This window comes from Salminus brasiliensis, chromosome 10 (assembly GCF_030463535.1).
Source record: "Salminus brasiliensis chromosome 10, fSalBra1.hap2, whole genome shotgun sequence".
Lineage (NCBI taxonomy): Eukaryota > Metazoa > Chordata > Actinopteri > Characiformes > Bryconidae > Salminus > Salminus brasiliensis.
The window spans coordinates 300857-324417 of record NC_132887.1 but is presented as its reverse complement, the minus strand read 5'-3'; the positions used below and the strand labels follow the sequence as shown (position 1 = coordinate 324417).

The window sequence follows — 23561 nt, the reverse complement described above, 5'->3', positions numbered from 1 at the left end:
CACCAGTCTGACCAGCAGCCTTGGTTCCTCCCAAGGTTTCTTCCTCCAGCTCTGAGGGAGGTTCTTCTTGCCAGTGTCGCTGTTGGCTGCTCACTGGGGGTCTTTGATCTTTCATGTCTTTTTATGTTATTATTATTATTACTGATTATGTAAAGCTGCTTTGTGACAACAGTTGTAAAAAGCTACACAAATGAATTTGACCTGACTTGACTAGGAGTGATGTGTGGCATCAACCCACCCCTGAGAGAGCCAGGCCAGGCGTGGTCTTTCTGGCTCCGGCTGCTGATGGCGAGCAGCATTACCTGTAAAAAGAAGCTCCTCCACATCTTCTCAAACTGCCACTAACACGACACTGCTGGAGCTCGACACGCTTGGAGGAGAACACTAACTGCTAAATTATGCTGCAGGACGGAGAGGATGAGCTGAGTGTCCTCAGTGTATCTGTGGGAGGAAAGATCATGGGAGGATCCTGCATCTCTGAGAGAGAGAGAGAGAGAGAGAGAGAGAGAGAGAGAGAGAGTATAGGGGGAAGTAAAGTGGGCCTGGTTCTGAGCCTTGAGGCACACCACTGGAGACTCTGTACAGTATATCACTTAATGTGAACGCCCCCTGCAGGCAGCCACTGAGCCGGCGACTCTGAGGGGGGTGAGGACGGACAGCAGGATATTATGGTTGGCTCTAGGCATCAGGAGTCAGATTCACAAAAGTCTTAAAGTGACAGTTAAAAATAAATATTCTAACACCCAATCTAGATCAACCAAGAACCATTTGGTGCTTCTTTACTTCTGCACTGGAGCGGCGAGGCTAATAAAGCTAACAAGTAATGAAACCATATGTCCCATCAAGTCTATTACTAAACACCTGCACACGGTTTGAGGAGAGTGGGTGATGTTAACACTTGCAGTTAGCACCGTGCCAATTATTGTATTATTGCTACAGACTATTTTTAAGCCTGAATCAGTTCCGATCCTTTGTTTTTACCGCTGTGTTCTAGCAGAGCACCCTTTAACATCCTCTGATCCTGCAGCAGTGAGGAGCGTTCTGTTTACCAGTGGAACGTTAGAACTTATATGTGTGCAAATTATCTGTGGTTCTAGAGCTTTGACTGCGTTTGAGCTGCTTTTCCTCCTCCAGTCCTCTGTTCTAGATAACAGTGAGTCATACAGTGTCAGAAACCTCATGATCAAGTCTATTAGTGATTACTGACCACCTGCACACGGCTTGAGGTTTGAGGAGAGTGTGTGATGTTCTGGGCTGATCAGCTGTGCCTGTAGTGAAGGGTGAATGTGTAAATTAGGTTCTCGGCTGAACTCTCTCTGTAAAGCTCCTCCTGTCTTTATTAAGAAGCTTCGTCTCCTGCTGGAAGACATGGAGAGGCAGGGCGTCCTCTCCTCCTGTTCTGAAGACCACAGTGTGGTGAGCGGATCTGTTAGAGAACGTGTTCTAGAGTGATCAGAACGGTGCTCTCCTGCAGGATAACTGTCCTATTAGAATTGTAAAGCAGGCTGCAGACGCTGAGACGTTCTCTCTCTCTGAGCCACAGAGGACCACAGAATCTAAAGCAAGGTTTCTTTATCTGTCAGCAGCGTCCCATCAGACCGCCACTGTTTTCCTGAGCGCGGCGAGGAAGACGAGGGCGGTGTAAGTAATTAGATGCGCTGTGATTTACAGAGCCGTTATGAAACTGGAGTCCTGGGACCGGCTTCACGAAAGCTTTCTAAAGATAAACTCGTGAAAGATCTCAGAACAAACACAGAGAATTCATAAAAGAGTTCTTTTAGTGCAGTCAGAGAACCGAGGAAGAAGTTCTCACAGACTCCGGGAGGAGTGGACGCTGGTGGATGCTGATCAGCTCGGAGCTGGTGAACTGTTCTTTAAAGTCATTCACCTGCTCATCATACTCTACTCTGTCATCCTACGTAAAGGCAGTGGTTCTGTATGGAACCATGGCACCTGGAAGAACCATTTAAAGGCTTAAATGTGTTTTTCCTGGTTAAATGATTCTTTCTAGAAGCAGTTGTAGTTGTTTTTTAATGGAACCTCTAAATGAGGTGTTCTATATGGCACCAAAATGGGTTCCACTGTTCATACAACAGCCCCTGTGTTAGTACTGTATAGAACCCTTATAGTGCTTATAGTGTAACACCGTCTATGAGTGTTTGAGCTAAAAGCATTGCAATATCTGTCTGAATTGGCAATTTAAGAATTGGCTATTGCACAATAACTCCCCAATGCTGCAGTGCTCTATAATGCTCTATATCGCTGTACAAAGCTCTCTATATAATTCTCTATAATCCCCAAAATACTCTATAATGCTCTACAAGGCTCTATAATGTGTAAATGCTGGAGAACAATGTGCAGTGCTCTACAATGCTCCATTAAGCTTTTTAATGTTCTATAATGTTGTTACAATAATATTAATAATGTTCAGTAATTTTCATGCAATGCTCCATGAGGATACACAGTGCTCTATAATGCTCTACAGTGCTCGTTTAAGGTATACAGTGCTGCACAATGCTTATAAATGCTGGATAGTGATGCATAATGCTCTACAGTGCTCTGATGAGCTGCACAGTGCTCTGCGGTGTGGTGTGATGCTCTGCAGTGCTGTGTAGTGCTCTGTGATATGGTGTGATGCTCTGCAGTGCTGTGTAGTGCTCTGTGATGTGGTGTGATGCTGTGTAGTGCTCTGTGGTGTGGTGTGATGCTCTACAGTGCTGTGTAGTGCTCTGTGATGTGGTGTGATGCTGTGTAGTGCTCTGTGATGTGGTGTGATGCTCTACAGTGCTGTGTAGTGCTCTGTGATGTGGTGTGATGCTGTGTAGTGCTCTGATGTGGTGTGATGCTGTGTAGTGCTCTGTGATGTGGTGTGATGCTCTACAGTGCTGTGTAGTGCTCTGTGATGTGGTGTGATGCTCTACAGTGTTCGTTTAAGGTATACAGTGCTGCACAATGCTTATAAATGCTGGATAGTGATGCATAATGCTCTACAGTGCTCTGATGAGCTGCACAGTGCTCTGCGGTGTGGTGTGATGCTCTGCAATGCTGTGTAGTGCTCTGTGATGTGGTGTGATGCTGTGTAGTGCTCTGTGATGTGGTGTGATGCTCTACAGTGCTGTGTAGTGCTCTGTGATGTGGTGTGATGCTGTATAGTGCTCTGTGATGTGGTGTGATGCTCTACAGTGCTGTGTAGTGCTCTGTGATGTGGTGTGATGCTCTACAGTGCTGTGTAGTGCTCTGTGATGTGGTGTGATGCTGTGTAGTGCTCTGTGATGTGGTGTGATGCTGTGTAGTGCTCTGTGATGTGGTGTGATGCTGTGTAGTGCTCTGTGATGTGGTGTGATGCTCTACAGTGCTGTGTAGTGCTCTGTGATGTGGTGTGATGCTGTGTAGTGCTCTGTGATGTGGTGTGATGCTCTACAGTGCTGTGTAGTGCTCTGTGATGTGGTGTGATGCTCTACAGTGTTCGTTTAAGGTATACAGTGCTGCACAATGCTTATAAATGCTGGATAGTGATGCATAATGCTCTACAGTGCTCTGATGAGCTGCACAGTGCTCTGCGGTGTGGTGTGATGCTCTGCAGTGCTGTGTAGTGCTCTGTGATATGGTGTGATGCTCTGCAGTGCTGTGTAGTGCTCTGTGATGTGGTGTGATGCTGTGTAGTGCTCTGTGGTGTGGTGTGATGCTCTACAGTGCTGTGTAGTGCTCTGTGATGTGGTGTGATGCTGTGTAGTGCTCTGTGATGTGGTGTGATGCTCTACAGTGCTGTGTAGTGCTCTGTGATGTGGTGTGATGCTGTGTAGTGCTCTGATGTGGTGTGATGCTGTGTAGTGCTCTGTGATGTGGTGTGATGCTCTACAGTGCTGTGTAGTGCTCTGTGATGTGGTGTGATGCTCTACAGTGCTGTGTAGTGCTCTGTGATGTGGTGTGATGCTGTGTAGTGCTCTGTGATGTGGTGTGATGCTGTGTAGTGCTCTGTGATGTGGTGTGATGCTGTGTAGTGCTCTGTGATGTGGTGTGATGCTCTACAGTGCTGTGTAGTGCTCTGTGATGTGGTGTGATGCTGTGTAGTGCTCTGTGATGTGGTGTGATGCTCTACAGTGCTGTGTAGTGCTCTGTGATGTGGTGTGATGCTCTACAGTGTTCGTTTAAGGTATACAGTGCTGCACAATGCTTATAAATGCTGGATAGTGATGCATAATGCTCTACAGTGCTCTGATGAGCTGCACAGTGCTCTGCGGTGTGGTGTGATGCTCTGCAATGCTGTGTAGTGCTCTGTGATGTGGTGTGATGCTGTGTAGTGCTCTGCGGTGTGGTGTGATGCTCTACAGTGCTGTGTAGTGCTCTGTGATGTGGTGTGATGCTGTGTAGTGCTCTGTGATGTGGTGTGATGCTCTACAGTGCTGTGTAGTGCTCTGTGATGTGGTGTGATGCTCTACAGTGCTGTGTAGTGCTCTGTGATGTGGTGTGATGCTGTGTAGTGCTCTGTGATGTGGTGTGATGCTGTGTAGTGCTCTGTGATGTGGTGTGATGCTCTACAGTGCTGTGTAGTGCTCTGTGATGTGGTGTGATGCTGTGTAGTGCTCTGTGATGTGGTGTGATGCTCTACAGTGCTGTGTAGTGCTCTGTGATGTGGTGTGATGCTCTACAGTGTTCGTTTAAGGTATACAGTGCTGCACAATGCTTATAAATGCTGGATAGTGATGCATAATGCTCTACAGTGCTCTGATGAGCTGCACAGTGCTCTGCGGTGTGGTGTGATGCTGTGTAGTGCTCTGTGATGTGGTGTGATGCTGTGTAGTGCTCTGCGGTGTGGTGTGATGCTGTGTAGTGCTCTGTGATGTGGTGTGATGCTGTGTAGTGCTCTGTGATGTGGTGTGATGCTGTGTAGTGCTCTGTGATGTGGTGTGATGCTGTGTAGTGCTCTGTGATGCTGTAGAAACTGTGTAAAGGGTTGATGGTGGACAGATCTGTGGCTTGTTTTGGGCTGCCCTGATAGTATGAGGTTAAATGTGTTGGCCTGAGGGGGGCGAGGTTTGCTGGAGGGGAGATATCTCCAGCCGTCACACACATACACACATGCACTTGAACTGTCACCATGTCGACCCCCACCTGTCTGAAATCTGTCTCCCTACATTAAAGCTCCAGCAGTGGTGCCTCAGTAAGAGCAGCAGCTCTGCACATTTCAGACATTAATTACCTGCCCAGGTGCTTCAGTCAGGCTTTAGAACACAGAGCGGAACCGTCATTCATCACCCAGAGAGAACCTCTGCATCCGTCTCGCTCACAATCTGCATATCATTCACCGGTTCTAACCTCCAGCTGATCCGTACCGCTGATCAGAGCGCTCTGATGAATGGACCGACAGGCCCGGGGTGAAGAGCTTGAGTTTAACCCTTTATGTCCAGCAGTCGGGCTCAGTGATGAGCTCTTGTGATGAAGCTCTGACCCTGGTCCGATCTAATGAAAGAGAGGAGTAGAGTGGTGATGTTGGGAACTAAACATCTGATCCACACTGCAGTTCAGAGATATTCTTACACCCCGTCCTCACCACCTACGTGGGCGGTATCCCCTATATTGGACCCTGATTGGTTAGTAGAGGGGCACGTGTCTGACGTCACTGTGTCCGTTTGGCGGGTCGCCTTTCCTGGAAGAACTGAATGAACAGACTGATTTGGTTTTACTGTACTCTGATTGGAACAGTTTGTAAATGATTTACATATTTATATTATATCGTTATTTTCATCTTCAGGTTGCTCTTGTCTTCTCTGATCTTGATCTTCTGCTGTTCTGGAGAAACACGTCATTGTCATGCTGGCTAGGCGAGACATGGACGGGTGAACACTCGCAGGGACGGTGCGATGCATGATAACGTTTTTATCAAATAAACAGGGGAAAACACAAGAGTGCAGCAATAACAGAGAAGGATAAACAAGACAAACGTGACGAAACAACGTGGGCAAAACCTGAAGGCCACCTGAGGCTGGTAGGCAGCCAGGGAGCAAAGCGAGGCTGGGCCAACCTAACGGAGGGGGGAAGACAGATACAGGAACCCAAACCGCGCTCGTCAGGCGCTGCTAAACTTACGTGACTGGAATATGAGGGAACGGGACGCCGAATCCCACCGGCGACCAACCGGTGATCCAGATAGCGAACTCCCTTTGAACATGAAACGGCTCCTTTAGAGCGGATGAAGCCTGTGGTCCGTGGCTCGGGACCGCTCTCGGGCTGTTGCTCAAGCCAAACATACACACTGTAATATGGTTGTGTATTCTTATCTGATTTATATATACTAAGCAACACCCCAGGAACCATTTAGGATACCATAGCAACCATTTGGGATATCATAGCAGCCACTTAGAAACACTATAGCAACCATTTATAAAAAACAGTTTCACTCTATTAATCACGCAGCAACAGCTAGTACTCGTTTAGAACCAAAGAAAGGAGAACAAACATCTGGAGGGAAAGCAGCTCAAATGCAGTCAAAGCTCTAGAACCACAGATATCATGCCAAGTTCTCATGTTCCACTGTTAAATTGTTCCACACTGTAGACTTTAACTGCTGCAGGCTGGGAATGTCTGTTAATCTAGAGAACACCAGAGGGCGCTCTGCTACAACACAGCGGTAAAAACAAAGGATCAGAACTGGATCAGGCTTAAACACAGACTGGACCGGTCCTGACCCACTGGAATGAATCGCTATGTCCCCCGTAAGCAGTTTTCAGCGTTGGGGATGCTATTATATGTGTGAGAGGAACCCCTGGGAGCAGTGAGACCCCCTGAGTGATGTGTTTATGGTAAACAGCTCTGTTGGTATTCCTTGGAGGCTGACCGCTGTTCCATACATCAGCAGGACAGCAGCATTCCCCTGCCAGATTCCTCTCCTGCTGTGTACCACACCAGCCTGACACTACTGAGGAAATCGGTTTTCTGACTGTGTTTGACAGTGTGTGTGTGTGTGTGTGTGTGCATGTGTGTGTGTTTGCTAGCTTCATGTTCAGGGTTTGTCCATTTGCTGAATCTGCTGGACTGAATCCGCTGGTTGAAGTCCACATTATCAAGTCTATTAGAGATGACTGAACACCTCCACACATTGATAAGTGCGGGTGATGAGTCAGATTAGCAATTAACGCCATGCTAATTGGTGTTCATACTAATTCACTGTAAACTTTAAGATCAGTTGTTTTTACGTCCTCATTTCACATGAAGCTGATGAGCCGAGATCATCACACACTCAGCAAAGCATGTGGAGGTGTTCAGTGACCTCCAATAGAAAGGGTTGTGTGGTTACTGTATGACTCTCTGTTATCTAGAACAGTGGACTGAAGCACAGAGCAGAGCTGAACACAGTAGCAGAGTATTTGCTCATGTTTATAGATATAGATGTTTATGTTTATACAGTGTCAGAAACTGCATAAGCTAGGCTAGGAGAGCTTGCATTGCACATGATAACTGGTGGGTAAATGATCCTATTGCTTGTTAGCTACATTAGCCCCAGTAACTAACGAGGTGCTAAACACGCCTTGACAGATTAACTATATTCGGCGTAAGATAAAGAAGAAGATGGTAAACTGGAGGAATTACATCCTGCTGTCCGTCCTCACTCCCCTCAGAGTCGCCGGCTCAGTGGCTGCCTGCAGGGGGCGTTCACATTAAGTGATATCTCCAGTGGTGTGCCTCAAGGCTCAGAACCAGGCCCACTTTACTTCCCCCTATACTCTCTCTCTCAGAGATGCAGGATCCTCCCATGATCCTCCCTGCAGATTCCCACTTCACACTCAGCAAAGTCAAAGTTAAAGCGTACAGAGAAAAGCAAATACAAAGATAAATACGCAGAGGCCACACCCACTCTGTATGTTAATGAGCTGGCTCAGGTGTGCTTTACCTGTGTAGGAATTGGACTGGTTGTAGCAGTGATTGTTTGTGCTTGGCTTTCTAGGTAACCTGTAACTGCTTCAGTATCAGCAACGGGGAGCTGCAGGATGTTGGAGTGGGACTCTACCCCAGGTGAGCTCACATAACACTGGTATATCACACAGGTATATCACACAGGTGAGCTCACATAACACTGGTATATCACACAGGTATATCACACAGGTGAGCTCACATAACACAGGTATATCACACAGGTATATCACACAGGTATATCACACAGGTGAGCTCACATAACACAGGTATATCACACAGATGAGCTCACATAACACAGGTATATCACACAGGTGAGCTCACATAACACAGGTATATCACACAGGTGAGCTCACATAACACAGGTATATCACACAGATGAGCTCACATAACACAGGTATATCACACAGGTATATCACACAGGTATATCACACAGATGAGCTCACATAACACAGGTATATCACACAGGTGAGCTCACATAACACAGGTATATCACACAGGTATATCACACAGGTGAGCTCACATAACACAGGTATATCACACAGATGAGCTCACATAACACAGGTATATCACACAGGTATATCACACAGATGAGCTCACATAACACAGGTATATCACACAGATGAGCTCACATAACACAGGTATATCACACAGGTATATCACACAGGTATATCACACAGATGAGCTCACATAACACAGGTATATCACACAGGTGAGCTCACATAACACAGGTATATCACACAGGTATATCACACAGATGAGCTCACATAACACAGGTATATCACACAGGTGAGCTCACATAACACAGGTATATCACACAGGTGAGCTCACATAACACAGGTATATCACACATATGAGCTCACATAACACAGGTATATCACACAGGTGAGCTCACATAACACAGGTATATCACACATATGAGCTCACATAACAGGTATATCACACAGGTGAGCTCACATAACACAGGTATATCACACAGATGAGCTCACATAACACAGGTATATCACACAGGTATATCAAACAGGTGAGCTCACATAACACAGGTATATCACACAGATGAGCTCACATAACACAGGTATATCATACAGGTATATCACACAGGTATATCACACAGGTGAGCTCACATAACACATGTATATCACACAGGTATATCACACAGATGAGCTCACATGACACAGGTATATCACACAGGTATATCACACAGGTGAGCTCACATAACACAGGTATATCACACAGGTGAGCTCACATAACACAGGTATATCACACAGATGAGCTCACATAACACAGGTATATCACACAGGTGAGCTCACATAACACAGGTATATCACACAGGTATATCACACAGGTGAGCTCACATAACACAGGTATATCACACAGGTATATCACAGGTATATCACACAGGTGAGCTCACATAACACAGGTATATCACACAGGTATATCACACAGGTGAGCTCACATAACACAGGTATATTACACAGGTATATCACACAGGTATATCACACAGGTATATCACACAGGTGAGCTCACATAACACAGGTATATCACACAGGTATATCACACAGGTGAGCTCACAAAACAGGTATATCACACAGGTATATCACACAGGTGAGCTCACATAACACAGGTATATCACACAGGTATACCACACAGGTGAACTCACATAACACAGGTATATCACACAGGTATATCACACAGGTGAACTCACAAAACACAGGTATATCACACAGGTGAACTCACAAAACACAGGTATATCACACAGGTGAGCTCACATAACAGGTATATCACACAGGTGAGCTCACATAACACAGGTATATCACACAGGTGAGCTCACATAACACAGGTATATCACACAGGTGAGCTGCACATTCTGCAGTACCTGGCAGTAGTGAACAAGCCGCTGAGGGAGATTTTAGAGGTCGTATTTGTGGAGATGAGAAACATTACTGTAAATGTGGAGCAGGAAGTGACTCTGGAAGCTTCTGTTGGTGGAGAGTCTGTTAGTAAACAGGGAAGGTGGTCAGTCAGGCTGATCGGGCTGGTCAGTCTGCCCCTCCTGCCCTCCCCCCCTCATGTGTAAAGCTAATCCTGTTCCGTCCCTGTAATTCCTGAACTGCGCTGACCCGTGCGGGCTCCGCTCCGAGGGCCTATCCAGCTAATCCCTGTGCCCGTGCCTGGTGCATGCTGGGGGATTTGTGCTGTCATGTGCTCAGGGTTCCTCAGCCCATCTCTCCCGGGGTTCTGCCGTGTCTGAGACGGATGCTAAAGCCGGAGCTCCAGCAGCTGCGCTGCTATCAGACACACACAAATCCACCGAGATTTACACACACACACACACACACACACACACACACACACACACACACACACAGCAAAGCAGAAACACTGTCATCCATTAAAAATAACAACCAAGGCTCGGCTCTTCTCCGGTCACTGGTCACACACTGGGAATAGTGAGAGTAACTGGGGCTGTGTGTGTGCTGCAGTTAACACTGTGCTTTTACTCCAGCTCTGCTGATTCAGGTGAACTCGGGTGTTTTGGCGCACTCAGGTGTGTTTAGGTGTGTTTGGTTGCACTCAGGTGTGTTCAGGTGTGTTCAGGTGTGTTCAGGTGTGTTTGGTTGCACTCAGGTGTGTTCAGGTGTGTTTGGTTGCACTCAGGTGTGTTCAGGTGTGTTTGGATGTGTTTGGTTGCACTCAGGTGTGTTCAGGTGTGTTCAGGTGTGCTTGGTTGCACTCAGGTGTGTTGAGGTATGTTGAGGTGTGTTTGGTTGCACTCAGGTGTGTTCAGGTGTGTTCAGGTGTGCTTGGTTGCACTCAGGTGTGTTCAGGTGTGTTCAGGTGTGCTTGGTTGCACTCAGGTGTGTTCAGGTGTGTTCAGGTGTGTTTGGATGTGTTTGGTTGCACTCAGGTGTGTTCAGGTGTGTTCAGGTGTGCTTGGTTGCACTCAGGTGTGTTGAGGTGTGTTGAGGTGTGTTTGGTTGCACTCAGGTGTGTTTGGGTGCACTCAGGTGTGTTCAGGTGTGTTGAGGTGTGTTTGGTTGCACTCAGGTGTATTCAGGTGTGTTTAGGTGTGTTTGGGTGCACTCAGGTGTGTTTAGGTGTGTTTGGGTGCACTCAGGTGTGTTTAGGTGTGTTTGGGTGCACTCAGGTGTGTTCAGGTGTGTTCAGGTGTGTTTAGGTGTGTTTGGGTGCACTCAGGTGTGTTTGGGTGTGTTTAGGTGTGTTTGGGTGCACTCAGGTGTGTTCAGGTGTGTTTAGGTGTGTTCAGGTGTGTTTAGGTGTGTTTGGGTGTGTTTGGGTGCACTCAGGTGTGTTCAGGTGTGTTTAGGTGTGTTCAGGTGTGTTTAGGTGTGTTTGGGTGTACTCAGGTGTGTTCAGGTGTGTTTAAGTGTGTTTGGGTGCACTCAGGTGTGTTCAGGTGTGTTTAGGTGTGTTTGGGTGCACTCAGGTGTGTTTGGGTGTGTTTAGGTGTGTTTGGGTGCACTCAGGTGTATTGAGGTGTGTTCAGGTGTGTTCAGGTGTGTTCAGGTGTGTTTAGGTGTGTTTGGGTGCACTCAGGTGTGTTCAGGTGTGTTTAGGTGTGTTTGGGTGCACTCAGGTGTGTATGGGTGCACTCAGGTGTGTTCAGGTGTGTTTAGGTGTGTTTGGGTGCACTCAGGTGTGTTTAGGTGTGTTTGGGTGCACTCAGGTGTATTGAGGTGTGTTCAGGTGTGTTTAGGTGTGTTCAGGTGTGTTTAGGTGTGTTTGGGTGTACTCAGGTGTGTTCAGGTGTGTTTAGGTGTGTTTGGGTGCACTCAGGTGTGTTTAGGTGTGTTTGGGTGTGTTTGGTTGCACTCAGGTGTGTTTAGGTGTGTTTGGGTGCACTCAGGTGTGTTCAGGTGTGTTTGGGTGCACTCAGGTGTGTTTAGGTGTGTTTGGGTGCACTCAGGTGTGTTCAGGTGTGTTTAGATGTGTATGGGTGCACTCAGGTGTGTTTAGGTGTGTTTGGGTGCACTCAGGTGTGTTCAGGTGTGTTGAGGTGTGTTTGGTTGCACTCAGGTGTGTTTGGGTGCACTCAGGTGTGTTCAGGTGTGTTTAGGTGTGTTCAGGTGTGTTTGGGTGTACTCAGGTGTGTTCAGGTGTGTTTAGGTGTGTTTGGGTGCACTCAGGTGTGTTCAGGTGTGTTTAGGTGTGTTTGGGTGCACTCAGGTGTGTTTGGGTGTGTTTAGGTGTGTTTGGGTGCACTCAGGTGTATTCAGGTGTGTTCAGGTGTGTTTAGGTGTGTTTGGGTGCACTCAGGTGTGTTCAGGTGTGTTTAGGTGTGTTTGGGTGCACTCAGGTGTGTATGGGTGCACTCAGGTGTGTTCAGGTGTGTTTAGGTGTGTTTGGGTGCACTCAGGTGTGTTTAGGTGTGTTTAGGTGTGTTCAGGTGTGTTGAGGTGTGTTTGGGTGTACTCAGGTGTGTTCAGGTGTGTTTAGGTGTGTTTGGGTGCACTCAGGTGTGTTTAGGTGTGTTTGGGTGTGTTTGGTTGCACTCAGGTGTGTTTAGGTGTGTTTGGGTGCACTCAGGTGTGTTCAGGTGTGTTTAGGTGTGTTTGGGTGCACTCAGGTGTGTTTAGGTGTGTTTGGGTGCACTCAGGTGTGTTCAGGTGTGTTTAGGTGTGTATGGGTGCACTCAGGTGTGTTTAGGTGTGTTTGGGTGCACTCAGGTGTGTTCAGGTGTGTTCAGGTGTGTTCAGGTGTGTTTGGTTGCACTCAGGTGTGTTCAGGTGTGTTTGGGTGTGTATGGGTGCACTCAGGTGTGTTTAGGTGTGTTTGGGTGCACTCAGGTGTGTTCAGGTGTGTTTGGGTGTGTTGAGGTGTAGTAGAGTGCAGCAGTGTTTCTGGTCACTGGGGTTTCATGCTCTATAGAAGCATTTTCAGAATCATCTAAAAACACCTGAACCTGGTGAAGAGAATTTAAGCTGCCAAATGGTTGTCTTTACTAGACCCCCTAAAGAACCCTTTTCAGGAGTGTAGTGGGTCGGCAGTCTGTAGTCTTGTAAGTGTTCTAGTAAACGCTGTGTTTGAATGTCCGGTTGCCGTAAGAGAGAACGGTTCTGGACTAGAACTCTGTTCTCCTGTTTACTGAGCTTCTTCTTGCCCCTCTATCCTTTCCCCTCGTCTCTCCTGATGTCCCGTTAGAGCAGCAGACCGTCCGGCGTGTTCTCTGGGTTGGGTGTGGTGTGGTGTGGTGTAACGGTGCTGAAGTGGTTAGTGAGGGTTCTGTTCAGGCTTGTTCTCCTGAACTGATGAAAGATGGGCTTTGAGGTGAGAGGAGTGAGTGAGCTAAACCAGCAGCAGTGATTCAAGAATCACACCCATTTACGCCCTCTTCTTTTGCCCTCAGGGTACATTCCTGCTCTTTAAAGAATTCAAATATAATAATAATAATAATAATAATAATAATAATGATGATGATGATGATGATGATGATTTAGTTTGATTCAGTGCAGATCTAAAACTCCACAGGCCAGTAATAAAGTCACTGAACTGGCTCAGTCTCTTACTGACTCCAAGATGTTTCCGCAGACCCATACGCAGCAGGGGGCGCTACACTGTGTGCGGCACGTTCCTCCTGTAAACATCATAATACGTTCTTGTTGTAGTGCTGCAGTAGAACCTCTGTCGGTTCTGCCCAAATGCAGTAGCCACTGATCAACCTTGAGCTCCTCTGGTCTGTACCTCCTCAGACCACCATCTGACCCTTACATCTTCATGCTGCCCATTTCTCCACATTCAGCAGGCCGACGCTGAGAACCCACTGTTCTGTTACTGTCTAACAGAGAACCCAGAGAACCTTCACATGCTGCTCTGATACTGCATCGCCAAAACCTTCACCTGAGAGGGTATACACACACACACACACACACACACACACTGTTATGCTGTTGGGGGGCACTGAACCTGTGAGAGGTCCGTTCTCAGTTCACCTTCACGACAGCAGCTCTAGAACATCCCACAAAGTTAGCGGCTCTGAGGGACCACCACTCTTAGTGTGGACTAGATTTGTAGTGTATTTTAATTCCTTTTTCCCCTGTCTTTGTGTGGGTGTATGTATATGTTTGTGTGTGTGTGTGTGTGTGTGTGTGTGTGTGTGTGTGTTAGCCTGTCCTTGCTGAACCATGACTGTCGGCCGAACTGTGTGATGGTGTTTCTGGGGAAGAAGCTGCAGCTCCGAGCAGTACAAAACATCCAGCCTAATGAAGAGGTACACACAGAGACACACACACACACACACACACACACACATACATACACACACACACACACACACATATACATATACATACACACACACACACATATACACACACACACATACACACACACACACACACCAGCTGACTTGTTGTTGCAGTGGTGGCTCCTGTTACAGAACCACCCAAATGAAGTGATTAGGAGGTGTCCCAATACTTTTGTCTAACCCTAACCCTAGTGTATATCATAGACAGCAGTTGCTTTGATCTCTAGGATAAGAGGAACACTGAGACCTGATCCTAACTTTTTTTGGTATCACTTTACCTGGATGAACACCTCATAGACACTCACCTGCCCTTCCACTAACATTCAGCCTAGTTAGGGGGTCAGGGTCAGGGTCAGGGTTAAGGCTAAAGCTGCTAATCAGTTAGGGTTTAGGGTTAGAGTTAGGGTTTAGAGTTAGGGTTCAGAGTTAAGGTTAAGGTTAGGGTTAGGGTTTAGAGTTAAGGTTAGGGTTAGGGTTAAGGTTTAGAGTTAAGGTAAGGGTTAGGGTTTAGAGTTAAGGTTAGGGTTAAGGTTAGGGTTTAGGGTTAAGGTTAGGGTTTAGGGTTAAGGTTAGGGTTTAGAGTTAAGGTTAGGGTTAAGGTTAGGGGTTAGGGTTAGGGGTTAGGGTTAGGGTTTAGGGTTAGGGTTGGGGGTTAGGGGTTGGGGTTAGAGGTTAGAGGATTCACTGACGGGCTGTGGTCAGTGTGAGGGATTCACTGATGGGCTGTGGTCAGTGTGAGGGATTCACTGACGGGCTGTGGTCAGTGTGAGGGATTCACTGACGGGCTGTGGTCAGTGTGAGGGATTCACTGACGGGCTGTGGTCAGTGTGAGGGATTCACTGACGGGCTGTGGTCAGTGTGAGGGATTCACTGACGGGCTGTGGTCAGTGTGAGGGTTCATTAGGAGCAGTTCCTGCACTTTATCACCAGAGTTGACTGAAGCTAATTGAATTAGCAGACGCTAACGCTGCTCACCAGTCCGGCAGAGGCGCGGCTAATTACTGTCCTTCTAGAGCTGAATGAGTGCAGAGTGACTCAGCCTCCTGCACTGACCTAACCAGCTCTCAGCACTGACCGTACCCGCAGCACCCAGCCTGCCTGCAGATCCCGAGAGCGGTTCTACTGGAGAACGTGTGAGAGAGGACAGGAGTCAGTCTCTCTCTCTCTCTCTCTCTCTCTCTCTCTCTCTGTCCCCCCTCACTGTCTCTCTCTCTCTGTCCCCCCTCACTGTCTCTCTCTCTCTCTCTCTCTCTCTCTCTCTGTCCCCCCTCACTCTCTCTCTCTCTCTCTCTCTCTCTCTCTCTCTCTCTCTCTCTCTCTCTGTCCCCCCTCACTGTCTCTCTCTCTCTGTCCCCCCTCACTGTCTCTCTCTCTCTCTCTCTCTCTCTCTCTCTCTGTCCCCCCTCACTCTCTCTCTCTCTCTCTCTCTCTCTCTGTCCCCCCTCACTCTCTCTCTCACTCTCTCTCTCTCTCTCTCTGTCCCCCCTCACTCTCTCTCTCACTCTCTCTCTCTCTCTCTCTCTCTGTCCCCCCTCACTCTCTCTCTCTCTCTCTCTCTCTCTCTCTCTCTCTCTCTCTGTCCCCCCTCACTCTCTCTCTCTCTCTCTCTCTCTCTCTGTCCCCCCTCACTCTCTCTCTCTCTGTCTCTCTTTCTCTCTCTCTCTTTCTCTCTGTCCCCCCTCACTGTCTCTCTCTCTCTCTCTCTCTTTCTCTCTGTCCCCCCTCACTGTCTCTCTTTCTCTCTCTGTCCCCCCTCACTGTCTCTCTCTCTCTCTCTCTCTCTCTGCCCCCCCTCACTGTCTCTCTCTCTTTCTCTCTGTCCCCCTCACTGTCTCTCTCTCTCTCTCTGTCCCCCTCACTGTCTCTCTCTCTCTCTCTCTCTCTCTCTCTGTCCCCCCTCACTGTCTCTCTTTCTCTCTCTTGTCCCCCTCACTGTCTCTCTCTCCCGGTCAGGGTCAGGGTCAGGGTTAAGGCTAAAGCTGCTAATCAGTTAGGTTTAGGGTTAGAGTTAGGGTTTAGAGTTAGGGTTCAGAGTTAAGGTTAAGGTTAGGGTTAGGGTTTAGAGTTAAGGTTAGGGTTAGGGTTAAGGTTTAGAGTTAAGGTAAGGGTTAGGGTTTAGAGTTAAGGTTAGGGTTAAGGTTAGGGTTTAGGGTTAAGGTTAGGGTTAAGGTTAGGGTTTAGGTTAAGGTTAGGGTTTAGAGTTAAGGTTAGGGTTAAGGTTAGGGGTTAGGGTTAGGGGTTAGGGTTAGGGTTTAGGGTTAGGGTTGGGGGTTAGGGGTTGGGGTTAGAGGTTAGAGGATTCACTGACGGGCTGTGGTCAGTGTGAGGGATTCACTGATGGGCTGTGGTCAGTGTGAGGGATTCACTGACGGGCTGTGGTCAGTGTGAGGGATTCACTGACGGGCTGTGGTCAGTGTGAGGGATTCACTGACGGGCTGTGGTCAGTGTGAGGGATTCACTGACGGGCTGTGGTCAGTGTGAGGGATTCACTGACGGGCTGTGGTCAGTGTGAGGGATTCACTGACGGGCTGTGGTCAGTGTGAGGATTCACTGACGGGCTGTGGTCAGTGTGAGGGTTCATTAGGAGCAGTTCCTGCACTTTATCACCAGAGTAGACTGAAGCTAATTGAATTAGCAGACGCTAACGCTGCTCACCAGTCCGGCAGAAGCGCGGCTAATTACTGTCCTTCTAGAGCTGAATGAGTGCAGAGTGACTCAGCCTCCTGCACTGACCTAACCAGCTCTCAGCACTGACCGTACCCGCAGCAGCACCCAGCCTGCCTGCAGATCCCGAGAGCGGTTCTACTGGAGAACGGTGTGAGAGAGGACAGGAGTCAGTCTCTCTCTCTCTCTCTCTCTCTCTCTCTGTCCCCCCTCACTGTCTCTCTCCTCTGTCCCCCCTCACTCTCTCTCTCACTCTCTCTCTCTCTCTCTCTCTGTCCCCCCTCACTCTCTCTCTCTCTCTCTCTCTCTCTCTCTGTCCCCCCTCACTCTCTCTCTCTCTCTCTCTCTCTCTCTCTCTCTCTCTCTGTCCCCCCCTCTCTCACTCTTCTCTCTCTCTCTCTGTCCCCCTCCTCTCTCTCTCTCACTCTCTCTCCTCTCTCTCTCTCTCTGTCCCCCCCTCCTCTCTCTCTCTCTCTCTCTCTCTCTCTCTCTCTCTCTGTCCCCCCTCACTCTCTCTCTCTCTCTCTCTCTCTCTCTCTCTCTCTGTCCCCCCTCACTCTCTCTCTCTCTGTCTCTCTTTCTCTCTCTCTCTTCTCTCTGTCCCCCCTCACTGTCTCTCTCTCTCTCTCTCTCTTTCTCTCTGTCCCCCTCACTGTCTCTCTTTCTCTCTCTGTCCCCCCTCACTGTCTCTCTCTCTCTCTCTCTCTCTCTCTCTCTCTCTGCCCCCCTCACTGTCTCTCTCTCTTTCTCTCTGTCCCCCCCTCACTGTCTCTCTCTCTCTCTCTGTCCCCCCTCACTGTCTCTCTCTCTCTCTCTCTCTCTCTCTCTCTCTGTCCCCCCTCACTGTCCTCTCTCTCTCTCTCTCTCTCTCTCTGTCCCCCCTCACTGTCTCTCTTTCTCTCTCTGTCCCCCTCACTGTCTCTCTCTCCGGTCAGGGTCAGGGTCAGGGTTAAGGCTAAAGCTGCTAATCAGTTAGGGTTTAGGGTTAGAGTTAGGGTTTAGAGTTAGGGTTCAGAGTTAAGGTTAAGGTTAGGGTTAGGGTTTAGAGTTAAGGTTAGGGTTAGGGTTAAGGTTTAGAGTTAAGGTAAGGGTTAGGGTTTAGAGTTAAGGTTAGGGTTAAGGTTAGGGTTTAGGGTTAAGGTTAGGGTTAAGGTTAGGGTTTAGGGTTAAGGTTAGGGTTTAGAGTTAAGGTTAGGGTTAAGGTTAGGGTTAGGTTAGGGGTTAGGGTTAGGGTTTAGGGTTAGGGTTGGGGGTTAGGGGTTGGGGTTAGAGGTTAGAGGATTCACTGACGGGCTGTGGTCAGTGTGAGGGATTCACTGACGGGCTGTGGTCAGTGTGAGGGATTCACTGACGGGCTGTGGTCAGTGTGAGGGATTCACTGACGGGCTGTGGTCAGTGTGAGGGTTCATTAGGAGCAGTCCTGCACTTTATCACCAGAGTAGACTGAAGCTAATTGAATTAGCAGACGCTAACGCTGCTCACCAGTCCGGCAGAGGCGCGGCTAATTACTGTCCTTCTAGAGCTGAATGAGTGCAGAGTGACTCAGCCTCCTGCACTGACCTAACCAGCTCTCAGCACTGACCGTACCCGCAGCACCCAGCCTGCCTGCAGATCCCGAGAGCGGTTCTACTGGAGAACGTGTGAGAGAGGACAGGAGTCAGTCTCTCTCTCTCTCTCTCTCTCTCTCTCTCTCTCTGGTCCCCCCTCACTGTCTCTCTCTCTCGGTCCCCCCTCCACTGTCTCTCTCTCTCTCTCTCTCTCTCTCTCTCTGTCCCCCCTCACTCTCTCTCTCACTCTCTCTCTCTCTCTCTCTGTCCCCCCTCACTCTCTCTCTCACTCTCTCTCCTCTCTCTCTCTCTCTGTCCCCCCTCACTCTCTCTCTCTCTCTCTCTCTCTCTCTCTCTCTGTCCCCCCTCACTCTCTCTCTCTCTCTCTCTCTCTCTCTCTGTCCCCCCTCACTCTCTCTCTCTCTGTCTCTCTTTCTCTCTCTCTCTTTCTCTCTGTCCCCCCTCACTGTCTCTCTCTCTCTCTCTCTCTTTCTCTCTGTCCCCCCTCACTGTCTCTCTTTCTCTCTCTGTCCCCCCTCACTGTCTCTCTCTCTCTCTCTCTCTCTCTCTCTCTGCCCCCCCTCACTGTCTCTCTCTCTTCCTCTCTGTCCCCCCTCACTGTCTCTCTCTCTCTCTCTGTCCCCCCTCACTGTCTCTCTCTCTCTCTCTCTCTCTCTCTCTCTCTCTCTGTCCCCCCTCACTGTCTCTCTTTCTCTCTCTGTCCCCCTCACTGTCTCTCTCTCCCTCTCTCTCTCTCTCTGTCCCCCCTCACTGTCTCTCTCTCTGTCCCCCCTCACTGTCTCTCTCTCTCTCTCTCTCTCTCTGTCCCCCCTAACTGTCTCTCTCTCTCTCTCTCTGTCTCTCTCTCTCTTGTCCCCCCTAACTGTCTCTCTCTCACTCTCTCTCTCTCTCTCTGTCCCCCTAACTGTCTCTCTCTCACTCTCTCTCTCTCTGTCCCCCTCACTGTCTCTCTCTCTCTCTCTCTCTCTCTCTCTGTCCCCCCTAACTGTCTCTCTCTCTCTCTCTGTCTCTCTCTCTCTCTGTCCCCCCTAACTGTCTCTCTCTCACTCTCTCTCTCTCTCTGTCCCCCCTAACTGTCTCTCTCTCACTCTCTCTCTCTCTGTCCCCCCTAACTGTCTCTCTCTCACTCTCTCTCTCTCTCTGTCCCCCCCTCACTGTCTCTCTCTCTCTGTCTCTCACTCTCTCTCTCTCTCTCTCTCTCTGTCCCCCCTCACTGTCTCTCTCTCTCTCTCTCTCTCTCTCTCTCTCTCTCTCTCTCTGTAGTTGACCATCAGTTATACAGAAGTGTTGGCGCCCCGTGTGGAGCGGAGGGCTCAGTTACAGCAGCAGTACCACTTTGTGTGTCAGTGCCAGCGCTGCATCACAGAGAACACGGTAAGGCGTGCACACACACACACACACACACACACACACACGCACACACACACTGTCTGTCATCGTTCACTTATCTGCTCAGCTTCCTTAAATTTTTTACTGTCTCTCTCACCTGTGTGTGTGTGCGTCTCTCTGTGTGTGCGTCTGTGTGTGTGTGTTTTGCTGTTGTTCACCTTCCTGCTACACCATCTATCACACCTAACCTTTAATCTCTTACACACACACACACACTCTCCTCTCTGCTCCCCCTGTCCTCTGTGATCACCATGGTGACGGGAGCATCTGAGGACTAATGGAATGCAATAGAAGCAGAAGGACAGTGTTCAAATACAGTGTGTCCCTCCACTGCCATTCAACCTACAGCAGATTAGCTCCACCCATTCAGCCTACAGCAGATTAGCTCCACCCATTCAGCCTACAGCTGTTTAGCCCCACCCATTCAGCCTACAGCAGATTAGCTCCACCCATTCAGCCTACAGCAGATTAGCTCCACCCATTCAGCCTACAGCTGTTTAGCCCCACCCATTCAGCCTACAGCAGATTAGCTCCACCCATTCAGCCTACAGCAGATTAGCTCCACCCATTCAGCCTACAGCTGTTAGCCCCACCCATTCGGGGGTCGCAGGCCCAGGAGCATTGCTAGTGTAAGGGGAAGTTAAGAACGGGTGGGTTAATGGCAGAACCGGTCTGAGACCACCTGGACCACTCTGAGGTGGAAGGTATGCTCTGAGATCTCCAGGAAGTGCAGTGAAAAGAATCGAAGGAGTGCAAGCAGCAGGCTCGAGTGTGTGTGCATGTGTGTGTGTGTGCATGTGTGTGTGTGTGTGTGCGCATACATGTGAGTGTGTATGTGTGTGTGTGTATGTGTGTGTGTGTGTGTGTGTGTGTGTGTGTGTGTGTATGCATGCGAGTGTGTGTGTGTGTGCATATGAGTGTGTGTGTGTGTGTGTGTGTGTGTGTGTGTAATGAGGTGGTAAAGGTGTCGCTGTAGTCCATCTGTCAGGGGCTGCAGTACGTCTCTCCAGCCTCCCTCAGGCTGAAAGGCAGAACTCACTCTCTCCAGGTTCAGAGATCAGAGATTCTGCTGCTGACTTTCTCAAACCCTGTTAAATTTCCCCTTGTTTATTCCTTACTTCTACAGATACATTCATCTGCATTGCTGTGAATATTAGTTTATTGATTATTTGAAATTGATCTATTGCCACTGAGCCGATACAACCCGACAAAGACCCTCAAAAACTGACCCAAACGCTCCAGATCTCTCCAGCTATTCACACCAGCCTAATAAACACAGAGCAGTGAAACAAAGAGCAGCTGTGTTCAGCATGTACACACTCTCAGACCCGGGAGGAGGAGCAGTTCAGCCGCTTTTACAGCCTCACACGAGAGTTCTGCTACGAACGAGAGGAGCTGCTCTTCTGCCGTCTCGGTGCTCATTTGTCTGGTCTGCAACGAGGCAGGAGCTTGAAGGTGTCGATTTTGGGCTTTCTTGGGCCGCAGTCTCTCAGTCCATGGCGATGAAACTCTGGCGTGACTGTAGAGCTTCACATCTGGTGTTTCAAGCAGCTTCCAGTTCATGGCAGGTTTTCGCTTTAATGGTTCTTGGGTTGTTTCTGACCGCCCAAACCAGTTTCGTCTCTGCTGAGGGTGACCGGTGGGAAACACCTCCCAGTCGTTTATGTTCAGCTGTTTGAAGGGATGATCTCAGGATCTGCAGGAGTTTAGAACAGCAAGATGTTTTCTGATCAAATCTACGTCCAGCCTTCCCAAACGGGCTCTTAGCTCTTTAGACTGACCTATTGTACTGGGTGTTGGTCAGTCCAGTAAGGGCTGTCAATCAAACCCTTTTAATGTGTCACAGAGAAGCTACCAGATGTAGTCCATCATGATCACTGACAGGAAGTAAAGAGCTCTTGGAGAGCTATGCGAGTGTGTGTTGTTTGACCCTGTACAGATAATTCTGACCCTGTCTGATTTCAGAAAACCTGTAAAATGAAAAGCTCTGACCAAACCCCCCCCACACACCCACACTCTACTCCTGCCTTATACATGTGTGTGTGTTCATGCGAGTGTGTAGAACTACTGTCTTCCTGTGAGTTTAATAAACACAAGGACAGAAGAAGTTTAGATGACCCATAACCCTGAAATGCAGGCTGAGAAGGTGAGTTCAAGGTTAATCTGTCAATCAGACAAGCCCCTCCTCCTCCTGGAGTTTGTTTAGGTTATTAAAGATGCTTTAGCAGCTCCTCCTCCACCAGACCAGATTTCACACACTAATTGCACAGGCCTTATGTCAGGTTCCATTTCTCATGCTGCTGAAGTCTCCGGCTGTCGCGTCGTCTCCAGCGTGAAATGATATCAGTAATTGCTGCTCGGTGCTGGAGGGGGATTTGTCCAGGAATCGAACACCCTTGCTGTTTGTTTGCACTCCTGACGGAGGAAGAGAGTCTGCCGTTGAGAGAGGAGTTTAATTACAGCTCTGAGGAACCCTCCGATTAGCGCCGTCAGCAGAGCTGTGCTGTTCGGCCTGGTTGTTGTTGTGGGAAGTGAATAATCCAGGGGTTTGTTACAGGGCTGATTACACAGGCTCAGAGAGCCCTTACTGAAGGGGGCTTATGGGCTTTCTCCAGAACTTCTCAGCGCAGAGTGAGTTCACACGGCTCGTAGAGCAGACGCGACCCGGCTGAGACCAGCATGTAGATCCAGACCAGACTGAGCCGAGAGCAGCGTGACTGACACGGGCTCCACCCCGGGGCACCTAACAGCAAAGGGGCTGCAAAGGGCCCAGTGCCATGCCAGTATATCGTCAATGAAAAACATGTATCTCCAAAATGGTGACTTGGTAAAACGTCCTTAACTTTGAATTGAAGTATAAATAAGAGTTTACTTCAACTCGGGGCTACAGGGTTCAAACCATGGAGAGAACTACAACTGCACAACAATGGAGATACATGGTTTTCATTGGACAGCAGCGATATATAGTTATATAGAGAGTTCTGTATATTTAGGACATTATAGTTGTGTGAGCTGGAGCGGTCCTGAGCCTTTCTGCATGAATGTGCAGATATGATCACAGGTGACAAATAAAGAATCTTCACCTTTAATTCATAGGAATGTAATTATCCTGAGGGAAAAAGTTCAAACCCACACAAACATATCCAGAAACCCACGCACTGCCCCCCCCCTCCGACACCCCCACCCCCGCTATTAGTGCCCTGATCACCTCAACAGACAGTGAGTCACAACACCCACACCCCGTCTCATCCGGAACGTCCACCACTCTCCACTCACCTTTAATTATCCCCTACCTGTCACTACCTGCACTCACACACACACACACACACACACACACACACACACTCACACACAGCACAGGTCACTGAAGGAGAAGGTGGTGTTGGGGGGGGTGTTCTGAGTGTTAGGAGGTGTTTATCAGTTCTGTGAGACCCGTAGAGTCTCGCGTTCCTCTGTTGTTTATATTTTACTTGTGTTTCTGCAGGAGACCCAAAGACCCTCAGTTCAGCTCTGCCCCCCTCCTCTCCCTCCATTACACCCCCATATAGATCCGATAAGGACAGCGTGAGGTGATTCTGCGGCTCCGGCTGCTCTCGGCGGATCGGTGTGGAGGGCGGCGCTGGTGAGGGAGTCATTACATGGATGTTGTAAAGCTCTGCAGCTCCTCTGCAGGAGAGCAGACCCCACTGAGATGGTGGGCTTCCACACATTCAGCCGGATCAATACTCATCAGGGAAATTCACTCCAGATCTAATGCCCACAATGGA

The 23561-nt window shown here is 48.9% G+C and overlaps 1 protein-coding gene across 1 annotated transcript in view; it reads left to right on the top strand.

Annotated features, from left to right (window-relative positions):
- Positions 1 to 23555, top strand: part of smyd3 (SET and MYND domain containing 3) — a 146312-nt gene extending 122757 nt beyond the window's left edge. The window contains exons 6-9 of the mRNA XM_072690219.1: positions 7943 to 8010; positions 14035 to 14137; positions 19669 to 19779; positions 23279 to 23555. Coding sequence (XP_072546320.1) covers positions 7943 to 8010; positions 14035 to 14137; positions 19669 to 19779; positions 23279 to 23362 — 366 coding nt within the window. The 3' untranslated portion in view covers positions 23363 to 23555. The remainder of the gene's footprint in view (positions 1 to 7942; positions 8011 to 14034; positions 14138 to 19668; positions 19780 to 23278) is intronic.
- The last annotated feature ends 6 nt before the right edge of the window (positions 23556 to 23561 follow it).